General features: G+C 46.6%; 1 protein-coding gene across 5 annotated transcripts in view; it reads left to right on the top strand.

The window, feature by feature from the left end:
* Nucleotides 1-13816, top strand: part of NIN (ninein) — a 103315-nt gene that overhangs the window by 207 nt on the left and 89292 nt on the right. For all 5 annotated transcript variants that reach the window (XM_067554756.1, XM_067554755.1, XM_067554752.1 and 2 more), the window contains exon 2: nt 11751-11957. In XM_067554756.1, the coding sequence (XP_067410857.1) occupies nt 11772-11957 (186 nt within the window). In that variant the 5' untranslated portion in view covers nt 11751-11771. The remainder of the gene's footprint in view (nt 1-11750; nt 11958-13816) is intronic.

Genomic DNA, 13816 nt, shown 5'->3' with positions numbered 1-13816 from the left:
GTTGCTAGGAATGGACAGCGATGCTTTGTGCTGGGAGAGAGCGAAGCCCCTGCACACAACATTCACCGTCACTTTCCTTTGCCCTTGGACAGTAGAATAACCCCTTCTTGCTCCTGCCCGGGATTAACTGGGGTGAGGGGGAGAATAAGCAGCATCGCAGGGACATTGGGCCGGGATATAACCCACACCTTCCTTCCCAGCGCCGTCCGTCGTGGAGGAACTAGCTGGCTTTTCCCCATTAATGTTGTGGTCTCTGCATTTCACTGGGCTTGGACAATAGAAACCGGCTAGTCGGTTTCATTGTTGTTGCTTGCCCATTGCCTGCTCTGGTGGTTGTGCACCTGCAGGGTGCTGCTGGGTTTGAGTTTAGCTGGGATTCAGATGAGTTCTCTTTTTTTTTTTTTTTTTTATTGAAAGATTCAAAACCCTGTGGCTATTCCCATGAAAAGATGTTTGTTTGTTTTTTAAAAAGTTTGCTGCTTAAAAGGAAATGTTGGGCCTAAATTACCTGATTCTACATTTAAAGAAACAGATGGTAACTGCCCTTTAGGTTTTAAGAATATTAGCTGTCTAATAATCGACCAGTTTACTGAAAGTAAAGCGACTTCTGTAAGTAAATGAACAGACAGCATCTGCTGTCTGGTAGTAAAACGTGAGCTCTTTAAGATTTTGGACAAGGTTTAGAAAGGTGTATGGCAGAAGGCAAGGCATGGAGATGCAGCTGCAAAGAAGGAGAAAATCCTGACAGATCCTAGTCCCTGATTCTGCAGTTTGATTCACCGGGGCACACCCCTGCCATCACACAGGTTCAGTTGCAGGGTTGGGGAGCCACAGAAATGGCATGGAAGCCAGGAGCATCAGATTAGCAGAATTGTCAAGTGAGAAAGGGAGAACATGGGGTTTTACCTGCTGTGCGAATTAATTTCTTTTTTTTGTTTTAGCCTTTGAATCTTTTTGGATTTTCATTTGCCCGACTGAGAGGAAATGGTAATAAAAAGGTTACTGTGCTAAAAGCATGATTCCTGCTGTTAAGTAGATGCTCAGTGTTATGGCAGTGATTTGGCTTTGATAGGCTAAGGAGAGACAAAAGACTTATCAGAAGCAAGTACAGGGTTGAGAACTCCTTGCAAATTACGTAATTGCTTATTTCCAGACAAATGGGATGTTGTGGGATATATCTGCCGCTTGCTTTGTTTACTTCTAAAATAATTAGCTTTGTGTCTATACCTTGGGTTTTATCACACCAAGGATTTCTAAAGTTGTTGCAATATAGGAACTATGGCAATTTGCAAAATCAAAACAGATGGGCACATTGTTTTTTCTTATTGACATGAAGGCTTATTATTGAATGAACCTATTACAATGCAAATACTGAAGTGTTGTGAATATTCAAAGCAGTGTGCTGCTTTGAGCTATTAACATACATTTATAGCATTTTATACACAATGTATCCTTTGCTAATCTGTCAGGGAGTGTAGCATGGTTAACAGAATTCCCTTTCTCTGCCAACTTTCAGAGGCTTTGATAGTTTGATTGGAAATCTAGGCTGTGTTGAATAATTCGATGGGGGAGCTTGGTGATAGAGGAGTGTGATTTTTCAAAGTGACTAGTATTGGGCTACACAAATTATTAGTATACTCAGTGGGCAAGTGCGGATCCCAGCTGTAGAATTGACTTTGGGAGTGTCCTTTGAAGAGAGTTCAATGTGTTGTAAAGTGACTTACTGATACTAGGGTGCCATTGGCAGCATTGTCTTTTTTGTACTTTTTTTTTTTTCCTTTTGGCTTCTCTGCCCCCACTGCCTTTTTGCGTTGCCTGACACTTCAGGGAACTGTTGCTCTCATGAGATGAAATAAGGGGCAAGGTTATGAGTGGCATGGATTTATTTTAGAAATTAATATATAAATATAGGACGTAGGTGGTGAATCATGCCAGCGTAGACACAGCTGAGATGTGTGTGGGAGAGAGTTCATTAACTGAGAGAGATAATGACTTTAGATAAGACAACCTAATCAGAGACCTTTCAGTGAGTGCTCAAATATCCGTCATTTCAGTGGCTGTTTGATTTATCTTGTGAAAAGTCATGTTAAAAAAGGACCCTTTTTTTTTTTCTCCTAGCCATATGCACATATAATTCCTATTGTCAAATCAGTGGAAAGAGAAGAATAAGTTGCAGTTTAACCTGTCAAATTAGGATCTTGCTTTTCAGTATGGGAGGAGTGCTGCAAAAATGGCTTCTTGTCTTCTGAAATTCATGTTCTTGTTTTGATGGTGGTTTATGATGCAACACTCTAATAAGAATGTCTAATTGTCAATCATTCAAATCTGCAAAAGTGGTGAAGAATAATGGCCAAACCATAGGTACCCTATCATTGCTGTTTCTTGAAAGGAAGTACTTTTGTGATCCTTTGAGGATAGCTTATGTATAAATATAAAAAAATTAGGGTGCAGTAGCTTTGAGAAACGTTCTTGGAGCAACATAACTTAAGTGGACAGGATCAAATGTGGCCCTGAAAATGAAAAATTAGTGTAAATGATATTCCTTTAAAGGAAAGTGACCAATACACTGCTTGGTTTTCCTCCTATAATAACCTTGCTTTGTTGTTGATTACAGACTTACAAGTGCGGTATTCATTTGTGCTGTGCTAATTGTATTATTCTTACCTGATCATGTTACTAGCTGATCAGGTAAATCTACCTCGTCATTAGTTTTACACCGAAGCTTGAAGTCTGATATTAATTGAAGACCTTACCATTCTAAGCAGACATCATCTCTTGATCTTGTGTTGTTTGAATTAAATTTAGCTAGAAATTTAGTTATATCAGGTTTCTGCAACGTATTGTGAAGGTTATCTGGTTCTCTTGAGAAGGTAGATTTAATCTAAGAGGTCTGGAATTTAGCAGGAAGGTTGAATTAGTCTCTTCCGCAGTTAAGATATTTTCCTTTCATCCTCCATACTACAGTTTCTTAATTTGTGATGCTTAACAAGATGTATGTGTAGGGCGGGGGGAGAGCTTCATTATAAATATTTATCAGAATATCCAACATTTTTTCCTAAGCTTATTTTCCTCTTAGGAAGCTCCCATAAAACTTCCCTGATATTAACGAGAAATTTGCTACACTGTCAATTGCTTTTGGTGGATTCCTTCTAAAAGTTTCACCATTTTCTAGTTTTAGTAATACTTTGAAGGGCTAAAGCTACCTTAAGGCTCTGATGAGCTAACAGCCATCCTTATGTTAAAGCAGACAAATCTTCTGGTTTCCCTTGCTGAACCATCTGTTCAAATTTTTAATTTTGGGAGAGTAAATGCAAGGACTTGGATGTTGTAAAACAGATAAAATGCAGGGTGGAATGGGAGGCTTGGCAAAAAACTACTTGATCAAAATAGCCTCCCTTGATTTTTTTTTTTTTTTAATAGAACTTGGAGACTGCATCTCACAGCTAGAGAGTGATCCCTGGTGTGGTTGACTCTTTATCAGCTGTGCCTGAGCATTGCTCAGGCTGCAGCTTTTATTATGCACTAGTATGGAAAGCAGTTGAGCAAGGAAGACAAGCCAGACATTCCATCTAGTAGCTCAGCTGCTGGGCCATCTGGAGAGGAGATGAAAGGCCTGAGTTTAACTCTGGCTTTGTATTTTTGTTTTGTCTCCTCTTCCCCCCCCCCGCCCCCGCCCCCCTTTAGGCCCTCTTTCCCTTGCCAATCTTCCTTCTCTCACATCTCCTCCACCTCCCCCAAAGGGACATAACCCTCAGCTGTGAGACAAAGTCAATTTCTGCATTTGAAATTGCTGGAGTTCAGAGACTCCTTTCATTGCAGTTGTTCTGCTATTCCTGATTGCATTCATTTGGCTGGTTGGTGATACTCACATACTCCTCCCTGGCTTTTCTGCTGCCCGTTGATGGCGTGAGCTCATCAGGTAAGAGCTCTTTAAGTACTGCTGAATAACGCCAGGAGATGAGTAGGCATTTTGACTCATCTTACATAGCGCCCTGTTTTCTGGGGCATGGATTATAAACTGGAGTGTGTGTGTGTGTGTGTGTGTGTGTGTGTGTGTGTGTGTGAGTGAGAGTGTGTGTGAGAGAGAGAGAGTGGGGCTCTGCCTCTCCGGTTGGGTGCAGCTGAAAATGATTGTCAGGTGACTTACAGAAAGGTGACCTGTCTTCCACTTACAGTTTTTGTAAAGCTGTTGAGATGTTGCCAGAAGACACGAAATTCCCCTGCAACGCTTTCCTGGAGGGAGGGGGAATGGAGCATGTTCTCTCTCCAGCTGGAGAGAGACGGTTAAGATTTCTAAGTTTTGAACTGGAAGGATTCCCAGATCTTTCCCTGCCGTGGTCCGGAAACCGGCCTTGCGGTGTGTCTGAAAGATCAAACTTTCTATTCCCTGGCCAACAGGAGGCGGTGATTTAGGGTTTGCTCTGCCAGCGATGCCAGCCTTCCTTGCCCATCGGTCTGACTTTCTCTCTGACGCTTTTGCACGTTGTCCTGTCCCTTATGCATAAGTGGCATTCCCTGTAAAAATCCACAGTGCCACCACGCTCTCCTTCAAATCCCTCCTTAAAACTCACCTCCACTGTCACGCGTACACAACACTGGACAATAGCGAGGCAGCTGGTGTGCTGTGACTGCTGCTCATTGCAATAATCAGATTGGTCTCGCTGTTCCCTTGGTCTCCACGGGACTCTCCACTCCCCCACGTGTCTGTCCGTACCCACCTCTTGTCTCAACATACCCATGATAAGCTTTTTGGTTCAGGGACCGTTCTTTTGATCGGTGCGTGTACAGCACCTAGCACAATAGGGCCTTGAAGGGGGCTCCTAGGTGGTACCGCAGTACAAATAATAAGGGCCCATGGTGGAAAGTCTTTTGCCACCAGCCCCCTTCTTTTTATAAAATCTGGGGCTGGTGTATGCAGTGAAGTCTTGATGGTGTCCACAGTGGGATTAGTGGCCAAAGTTCTGAACGTGATTCGTCGCAGGCTGTGCTGACTTCTGAACAGAGGTCAGCATCGCGTCAGCTGCCACGGTCGTTCAGACACCGTGTAGGCCAGGCCGAAGATGGGGAGAACCCAAGCCATTTAGAGTCTTGGAGTTCAAACTCGCAACTGTGCCTTGCATCAAAGTCACTGGGGACTTGTCTACACCTGAAACCATACAGCGGTATCGCTGTAGCATTGCAGCTGGACCCCTGTAGCGCTTCACTGTAGATGCTGTAACCCTTCTGTGTCTAGGGCAGCCACCTGAGAATGCCAAGGTCAGGGCAGGCTGTCAAAGGAGAGCAGATTCTCCCAGCACTGGTGCGTGACACTGAAGTCAGACTTCCCAGCCAGCCATAAACAGTGCTTCTGATTCCCCATGCTGGTTATCAAGAAGCCCAAAATAATATACACACAGCCCCCTTTATTGCATTTCAGTCTCCAGCTCCCAGTCAGCCACTAGGTCCAGTAAAGAGACCAGTTATGTAAACTCTATGCTCTTTGCTAAAAAGGTTCCTCCTGACCCCAAAGGGTCAGCCACAGCACCAGATCAATGTAAGTTTGGATCTTACCCAGAATACCACGCTGCCAGCCAGTCCTTTAGTAACTAAAACTAAAGGTTTATTATAAAAAGAAAGAAACAAACAATAAGAGAAATGTTAAAGGATTAAAGTGATCAGATACATACAAATGATTTGAAAGTCCATATATATCAGGTTTCTAGAAGAATTGTGAAGTTTGAAGGCTTGTATAGTCCCTCTGGTGTACATCCAGTACCGGGATGGGTCTCAGTCCTTTGTTTCACAGCTTCAGTTCAGTTGTAGACGAGCTGATCCAGAGGTAGGCTGGTAGCTGAAGCTGAATCCCGACTGAAGAACAAAATGGATTCCCAGGCCTCTGCCTTGTGTATCCTCTGGCCCCTGCCATGCTGTTTGTGGAATTTTACAGGAACCAAAATGGAGTTTAGAGTCACATGGGCAAGTCCTGGTGACTCATCAGAGATATCCCTGGCTTCTCTCCCTAGGCCCCTTGCACCTGTGAATGCCTCAGTGGGCCGTTAAGCAGGCTATTGTTCTGCCACCACCCTGCCTAGGGTGTGTCTCAGACAGCACAATTTGAAATACAGCTATATCAAATGTATCCATAACTTCCATTACACACACAACACATGAACATAAACATCATCATCTCACTTAGCACATTACAGCCTTTCTAACAGTGCCTGACACGGCATATCTCACATGAATTACTATGATTTTGACACACGATGTCAAACAATATCATAAATGCTCCCCCCCGCCCCCCATCCAGCCAGCGTGACCGATGCTATCTACACTGACAGGAGGGACATGGGTAATCCACTCCCCTGGAAGGCTAGCACTGTCTACACAGGGGCTTAGGCTGTCTTACCTGTGGATTTTCCATACCCCGGGCGACATAGCTGGGTTGATCTAGTTTTCTAGTGTAGACCAGCCCTATAAGCGAACACAGACTCTGGAGTTGAAGCCCTCCTAAGCACTGCATGCTGGTTTAGGCCCATGCTGAATGCACCCCAGTAAGTAATTGTGGGGGTGACAGTGGCATAGGTCTGCCTCTGAAGGGAAAAGTCACAATCTCTTTGTCCAGGGGGTTCTCTGCTTTGGGGGGGTCTTGACCCCAAGGAGAGTGGTGAAACTCTGTCCTGAGGGATCCCCATCTTCTACAGAAGCTAGGACTTTGTTCTACAAGCTTTCAAGCTATTCTGATGGCAAAGAAGACCTGACTGTTCTGGTACAGCAGTTTGGGTTTCCTGACTGTCCCAGATACTATAAGGATCGGCTTATATCATGTAGCGTCCACAAAAATCTCTCTCTCTCCTTCCTCTTCCTTTAAATTGCCAGGAGACATGACACTTGTGTCTGTAGGGTAGTAGGTTGAGGTCACCTTTTTCCCAAGCTCTGAACCAAATGGAAATATCTGCTCCCTCAAGTTCTTTTTGTCACACCGTCAAACAGATGTTGCAGCATTTGCGGTTTTTGTTTTTGTTTTTTTTGGGGGTGGAAGGATTCTGGGATGTGGGTTTACAAAAGGTCGTCTGGGGTGGTTGGTGGAAAAGGTGGAAAACCCCTGCTGCCAGCCACAGGTGGGTGGGAGGGGAGTGGTTTTAGCCACTGTCGCTGCTTTAAGCAGTCTGAGATCCAAAGGAAACTGTCTCACATACCCCATGCAGTGTACCTGAGCCGGGTTTTGCCAGACCGTGTCTGCCATCCAGACAAGTTCTGCAGGCTGAGACTTCAGTCTCTCTGGTGCAGGAGCAAATGTCCTTTTTTTCCCCCAGCAGACCCCCAGCATAGCGCTCTGGAAAACAACTGATGCTGCAGTGATTGATCTGACTCTTGCAGTTTCTGACCCTGGTCGGCTGCACTGTCCTCTCCCCTAGCGATTTCAGAAAGCTCACGGTCAAAGATCATCGTCTTGGGGCAGCTTTCTCGCTGGTTAGACTCTGCTGTTAAGCACCTGTTGGATCTGATTTTGTGGCTTGCTGTGTTTGTGAAGATCATACATAGGGTTTCTGTCAGGGTTGCTTTTTGGGGAAGTGATGTCCATAGCAGTCAGAGTAGTTTGGCTGTCCTGAATACCTACAGGTGTCACTAGTAAACAAAAGTGCCCTTGGACAAGAATATTTCATGCACACTGGCTATAGGAGACCTGCCATGAAAAGGGGAGAAGAGGTCCCCGCTCATCATGATTAGCACTTGGGGGGGAGGTTCTCCATCAGGCTGAGGGAAAAGTGCACTCAGATCCTATTGCGATTTGGGTGCCTACCTGCTTTCAGAGTCCCAGCCTCAACATGCAGGACAAAAACCGATGCAAAACCTGCTAAACGTGGGGGGCCCTGGGCTGGGATCTCGGGCTGTCTCTTTGCGAAGTGTCTGCAACCTGCTGGCTTGGAACGTCTGCTTGCGTGCCTGTCCTTCCAGGCTGCCCTCCAGATAAACCATTCTGGAACCGAAGGCCTGTGCCGAAGGTCCTGGCTGGCAGCCTTCTAATGGTCGTGTTGTCTGTCTGTGCAGCCGTGCTCCGTTACGTGAAGGTGACAAAAACACAAATAAATGGCCATGTACGTCTATCCAGACAGGTTGGCAGGCCAGCTAATTCCACATACGGTCTTTCAGGCTCCGCAGCAGTCAGGAATGATGGCTTGTTCTAGAGCCTTAGGAAGGGGAACAAACGTACAGCGGAAGGCGCGTACACAGAAGCAGCTTTGTAGTCGTGTCTGATCACATCGCTCAGTGTTGTTAGCAGGGATGGAAAACCCAAACACTAGTTTAATAAAATGACGCGGTCATGCTGAGTTCTTTGCAATGTCGTCGTGCCCCCCCCCCTCCCCTTTTTCTGGCAGTAAGTTCTGCTTCTGTTCTGTGTATAACTGAGGCTGGGCACTTTGATTATTAATTCATTTGAATCACTCCAGGCTGAACTAACTGAAACCTCCTGACTTTCAGGAAGTGGGAGGCAGGGGAGGTAGAAGTGCTCAGCCAGGTGTGTGTAATCCAGTAGCGTTTCGGGGGGTTGTGTTTTAAAATGGGCAGGCTGGCGGATTCTGCAGTGTCACGGTGTTCCGTGGCAGGGTTATTTTCAAAGAGGCGAGTTTTGTTTAGCTCTGCTGCTCTTTCGCTTAGTGGCTTACCTTGCACATGTCTTGGCCTGCAGCCTGCCGGTGCTCTGCATTAATGAGCTGCACGTCTGTAACCATGGCAGTGCTCTTATTAAAATCAGAGCGCTCTTTGCAGGTACTTGGGGCGCTGATAAGAATTGACCCACATGTACTGGTGCCGCCATGACATGGCAGCGTAGATGGCTCTGCTTTGTGGAGCTCCGTTCATGAGTACGGGAGCCATGCTTGACTCGATGTACTCACTCCACAGAGAAGGAGGGTGTGTGCAGCATACATTTTAATGAGCCCCTGTGTTGAACTGCAGAGAAAAACTTCAAGTCGTCTTGCATGCTCCTGTCATGCTGATCTCCTCAGTTGCGGTGAATGTAAGCACTTGACCTATTTGTAAAGAAAATGGAGCAACCCAGACACGGGTGGGTGCGGGGGAAGTCAGGTGTTTTTTTTTTTCTTCCTAGAAAAGGGAAAAAACAGATACTCAGTCTTCCGAGTGGTGAAAGTGTTTGCTGGTTCTGTTTGGTTCTTCTTATTGGTAGACACCCCAAGAGATGGGCAACGTGTAACATGGAAAAGCTGAAGCAAGCTAGCATGTTCAGAATAGAAGTGGGTGTTCTTGGGTAAACAGTACGTTGTGAAGCGTTGTAGGAGCGCGTGGTGTGTCCCTACCTACAGTCTAATAGCAGGCAAGGGTAAAGGGTGGAGGACAGCAGAGATGTAACATGAGACATTTAAGACAATTGGCTCTAGAAGTGTGTCCCAAAGGGCTTGTCTACACTGGCGCTTATGCTGGCAAACCTTTTACTGCTCACGGGTGTGAAAAAAACATCCCGCTGAGTGACATAAATTTAGCTGGCATAAGCGCCAATGTAGCCGTGTTATGTTGGCGGGAGAGAGCTCACCTGCTGACATAATCATAGGAGGTTACGGCTGGAAGGGACCTCAGGAGGTCATCTAGTCCAACCCCCAGCTCAAAGCAGGACCAACCCCAACTAAATCATCCCAACCAGGGCTTTGTCAAGCTGGGCCTTAAAAACCTCTAAGGATGGAAATTCCACCACCTCCCTAGGTAACCCATTCCAGTGCTTCACCACCCTCCTAGTGAAAAAGTTTTTCCTAATGTCCAACCTAGACCTGCCCCACTGCAACTTGAGACTGTTGCTTCTGGTTCTGTCATCTACCACCACCGAGAACAGCCTAGCCCCATCCTCCCTGGAACCCCCTTTCAGGTAGTTAAAGGCTGCTGTCAAATCCCCCCTCATTTTTTTCTTCTGCAGACTAAACAAGCCCAGTTCCCTCAGCCCCTGCTCATAAGTCATGTGCTCTCTGCTGGGCTCTTTCCAACTTGTCCACATCCTTCCAGTAATGGGGGGCCCAAAACTGGACACAATACTTCAAATGCAGCTTCACCAATGCCAAATAAAGGGGAATAATCACTTCCCTCGATCTGCTGGCAATGCTCCTACTAACTCAGCCTGATATGCCATTAGCCTTCTTGGCCATCAGGACACACTGCTGACTGATATCCAGCTTCTTGTCCACTGTAACCCCAGCTCCTTTTCTGCAGAACCGCACCTAGCCTGTCGGTCCCCAGTCTGTAGCTGTGCATTATAAAACCACCTAAACGAGGGGTGGGAGCTATGTTGGCAGGAGAGCTCTCTCCCGCCGACATAATGAAGTTACACTGGCGCTTATGCCGGCAAAACTTCTGTCGCTCGGCAGGGTGTGGTTTTTTTCATACCCCTGAACAACAAAAGTTTTGCTGGTATAAGCGCCGGTTTCAACAAGCCCTTAGTTTTGCTCCCCACCGTTGACAGACAGCTCTGTTTCTACTGGGCATGTTGTTTTTCTTCTTGCTAATGCAGACAAAGCATTGCCTAAAACACCTAGGGAATAAATGGAGCTCCTGGGAACAATCTCTTCCTGCATCACCTCATCTGCTGGCTCCAGTGAAACTAAACAAGCTGCGTTTTGATGAACTTGTGGTGAAGTGGCTAGTACTATCATGTAAACAGAGAGGCTGTTTGCATCAGGCTGACTCATTCAGCCTTTGGAGGGGGAGGGGTGCAGGGCAGGAATAATTATGTCCTGGGTCTCTGGTGAATAAGGCAGAGCTAATGAGTACGGCTAGCCAGGCCTTCGGAGTCCACCAGGGCCCCTCGGCCAAATGAGACTCCTGGAAATGCATGTTCATATTGAAGATAACCTTCAGGGTAAGTTACGTGCCTCTGGTACTGGCCTAGGATGAAGTCCTTCCATCTGTTCAAATTCGCAGGTCAGGTGACCTAAGATGGACATACATTCCACCTCCCGAATGAAATTGGTCCTGATTATTCTGAACCTGTGAAAAAGGCTTGCATGAGAATTGGCTTATGCGACCCATCGAATCAGTGCGCTTCAGATTGAGCTTCCGGAGACTCAAATAATGGCCAGGAAGGATTTTTGGCTGAATTGAAATGGGGTGGAGGGAATCTCTGGTTGAGGAAAAAACTAAAACTCATCACAACCTTGATGGAATTGGAATATGTCCCCCTCTTCCCCCCCCCCCCCCCCCAAAAAAAAAAAAAAAAAGCATCCTAGCAAGAAATCCTAGGACCCTGACAATTTTTTTTCCCCCTAAATCATTCCTAGAATCAGGGTGCTCTCTCGGTCTTCATGCAGTTTAGAAGCAGTAGGAACAGTGGGTGGTAACAGCTGACTTCTGAGCGTTTAAAGGTCGCGCTGATTATTTTTCTTTCAGCATCCACCTCTGTAGCTGCAGATTGAATGTTGTGGCAGGTAACATGCGTGGGTGAGAGAACGCTCTTCTCTGTTGCTGGGCTGTGGAGTTCAATAAAACCCAGATGAATCTGTGCTTCTGAAAAATCCTCAGTGACGAGGCTCAAAACCATGGAAGCAGCATGAGTTCATGTTCTCTCGCCCAACGGCGGCCGTTGATTTGTTTCTCCTCTGCAGCATTTCAGCCCGGTTTCACGTCAGCACTTGGGTTGCCCCACTTCTGACTCCGCGCGGCTGGTGAAACTGTTCCCTGTGCAGTTGCCCGCCTTGCTCAGCGTGCAAAAGCGCGGCCCGGAAAGCCCTTCTTCGGCGTAACCGTCCGATCTCTCTTCCTCCCCGCAGGTGAGCGTGGTAGGCTATGGGATGGATGAAGCCCAGCAGGACCAGTCTGAAGCCCGTCTCAAGGAGCTCTTTGACAGCTTTGACAGCACGGGCACTGGATCCCTCGGACAGGAGGAGCTGACCGATCTGTGTCACATGTTACAGCTTGAGGAAGTGGCTCCCGGGGCACTGCAGCAGACGCTCCTTGGAGGCAATCTTCTCGGCAGGGTAAGGCCGACTGATTATGTAGAGAGTAATTGGCAGAGGCCACATGCCCCTGCTAAAGCCAACGAGCACCTCCGGCCTCATGTAACTGTCTAGCATGTTGAAGGGGGCTAAGAAAAGGTGTTGCCTGCCTTGATTGTTGTGTCTCAGTGGGAGCACACGGGAACCTTTGGTTATTGAATTCAGAATCCCAGTCATTGCTGTAAATTAACGGCCTCTGTGACGTCTTGCAAGGAAAGAGGCAAAAAAGAGCAATAGTCAATAAAACAAACAGCAGGGCTTCTCTTGTTATAAACTCAAGATCCTTTCTAGGCAAAAGAAACGCACAGTGGGCTAACTAGCTACCCAGGCACCAAACCCTAACGTAGATATGGCGCAGCAGGGCTTGCCCTGGTATGTTACCCAACTGAGCTGCACCAATGCAGCAGATCCACCTGAGGGGTTTGTGCAGACCGTCATTTGCTGGTGTTGCTGGGGGAAGGAAGGAGTCTGCCTCTCTCCTCCGCTGTAAAAGGTAAATGACCCTTGAATGCTCCAGTGACTGCCTCTCCTCTCAGCTCCTTGTAAGCATGAGTCAGAAGTGAGTCAATTCTGGCATAGTCTTCACTGGAACAAAATAGCCACCTTTCCCCTGGCTTTCACTTGAACTGAAAGAAGTATACCGAGCAGATGCTGAAAGTGGAATTAGTGACCATGAGGAAGAAAGCTATTGCTCATTGATGCATTTCTCAAGACTTTTAGGAGCTCAGTCGCACGGAGTCTTTGAGGAAGAGTCACTTCCTTCCCAGCGCAGAGCGGAGTGACTTCTGCTTCAACGATTGCATTACAGCTTGGGGTCTGTTTACACACGAGCTGCCTTTAACTGGAGGTGGGATGTTGCCTGATTTAATTAAACGGGTGCAGCTTTGCTTGGTGCACTCTTATCCCAGTTTAAGCCTGTTTTCATCTGACATGAGATGGTGCATCGATTTAGCTTGTGCCTTTTTAACTGTTTGAAATTCCCCCCGGTGCACATGGTTCACATTGAACGTGCTGAGATTGAAGTCTATAAAGCAACCACCACACCCTAGTGCAGCTTTAAAAACCGAGGCACATTCATTTGCTCCACACTTACCCTGGACAAGCCGGTAGTAAATCAATACATAGCATATCTGTGAGCTAGCAAGATGGAAGCTCAGATATAAACCAGATTTAAACCGATGTAAGTGTGTCCACACACAAAGTTGCACCCAGGTAACTTAACTGGAGCGACATCACACTTCTAGTTAACTGAGTGCAACTTTTAGACCAACCCTTCTGACGCTCCGTCCAAATATGCTCCAGGCAGCAGTCTTGGAAACGGGCCATGGTTGGTCCTACAGCTGTTTAACTTTCCATGTGAGTGATCTGGCTTTGTTTCAGCTTTGATACTATTTGTGTTGAAAGTATTTTCCCTTTCTTTCATCCATGAGGTGGTGAAGCCCTTGTGTAAGAAGAAATCCTGTGGCTTTGTGCTCCAGCGGCCTTCCGCTGCTCAATCTTTATAATAATTGAGACCGTTAGACAGAATTCTTAAAGCTGAGGCTAGTTTCAGATGTGACTTTGATCTCTTACATTCACAGTCCACTGTATCCTCCCGCTCTGCGGAGAGCATGGGAGTCCCTTGGCTATAACCCAGCGAATACGCTGCTGGGACTCCTAAGCGTGTGGGTCGTGTTGAGGAGCGGCTATGGTCTGTGAATTGTTCACCACAGACTCTGCCCATAGCTGAGCTTCCCTCTTGCCAGCTTCCAGTTATGCTGTGTACCCGATTTACAACTGGCTTGTCTGGAATAAGTGTGAAGCAAGTGAAAAAAGTGAAGCAGTTTTTTAAAGCGGCATTA

This window comes from Emydura macquarii, unplaced genomic scaffold (genome assembly GCF_026122565.2).
Source record: "Emydura macquarii macquarii isolate MOO-44397 ecotype Brisbane River unplaced genomic scaffold, CSIRO-AGI_Emac_v2 contig_1551, whole genome shotgun sequence".
NCBI classification, from domain to species: domain Eukaryota; kingdom Metazoa; phylum Chordata; order Testudines; family Chelidae; genus Emydura; species Emydura macquarii.
This window is presented reverse-complemented; position numbering and strand designations above follow the sequence as displayed.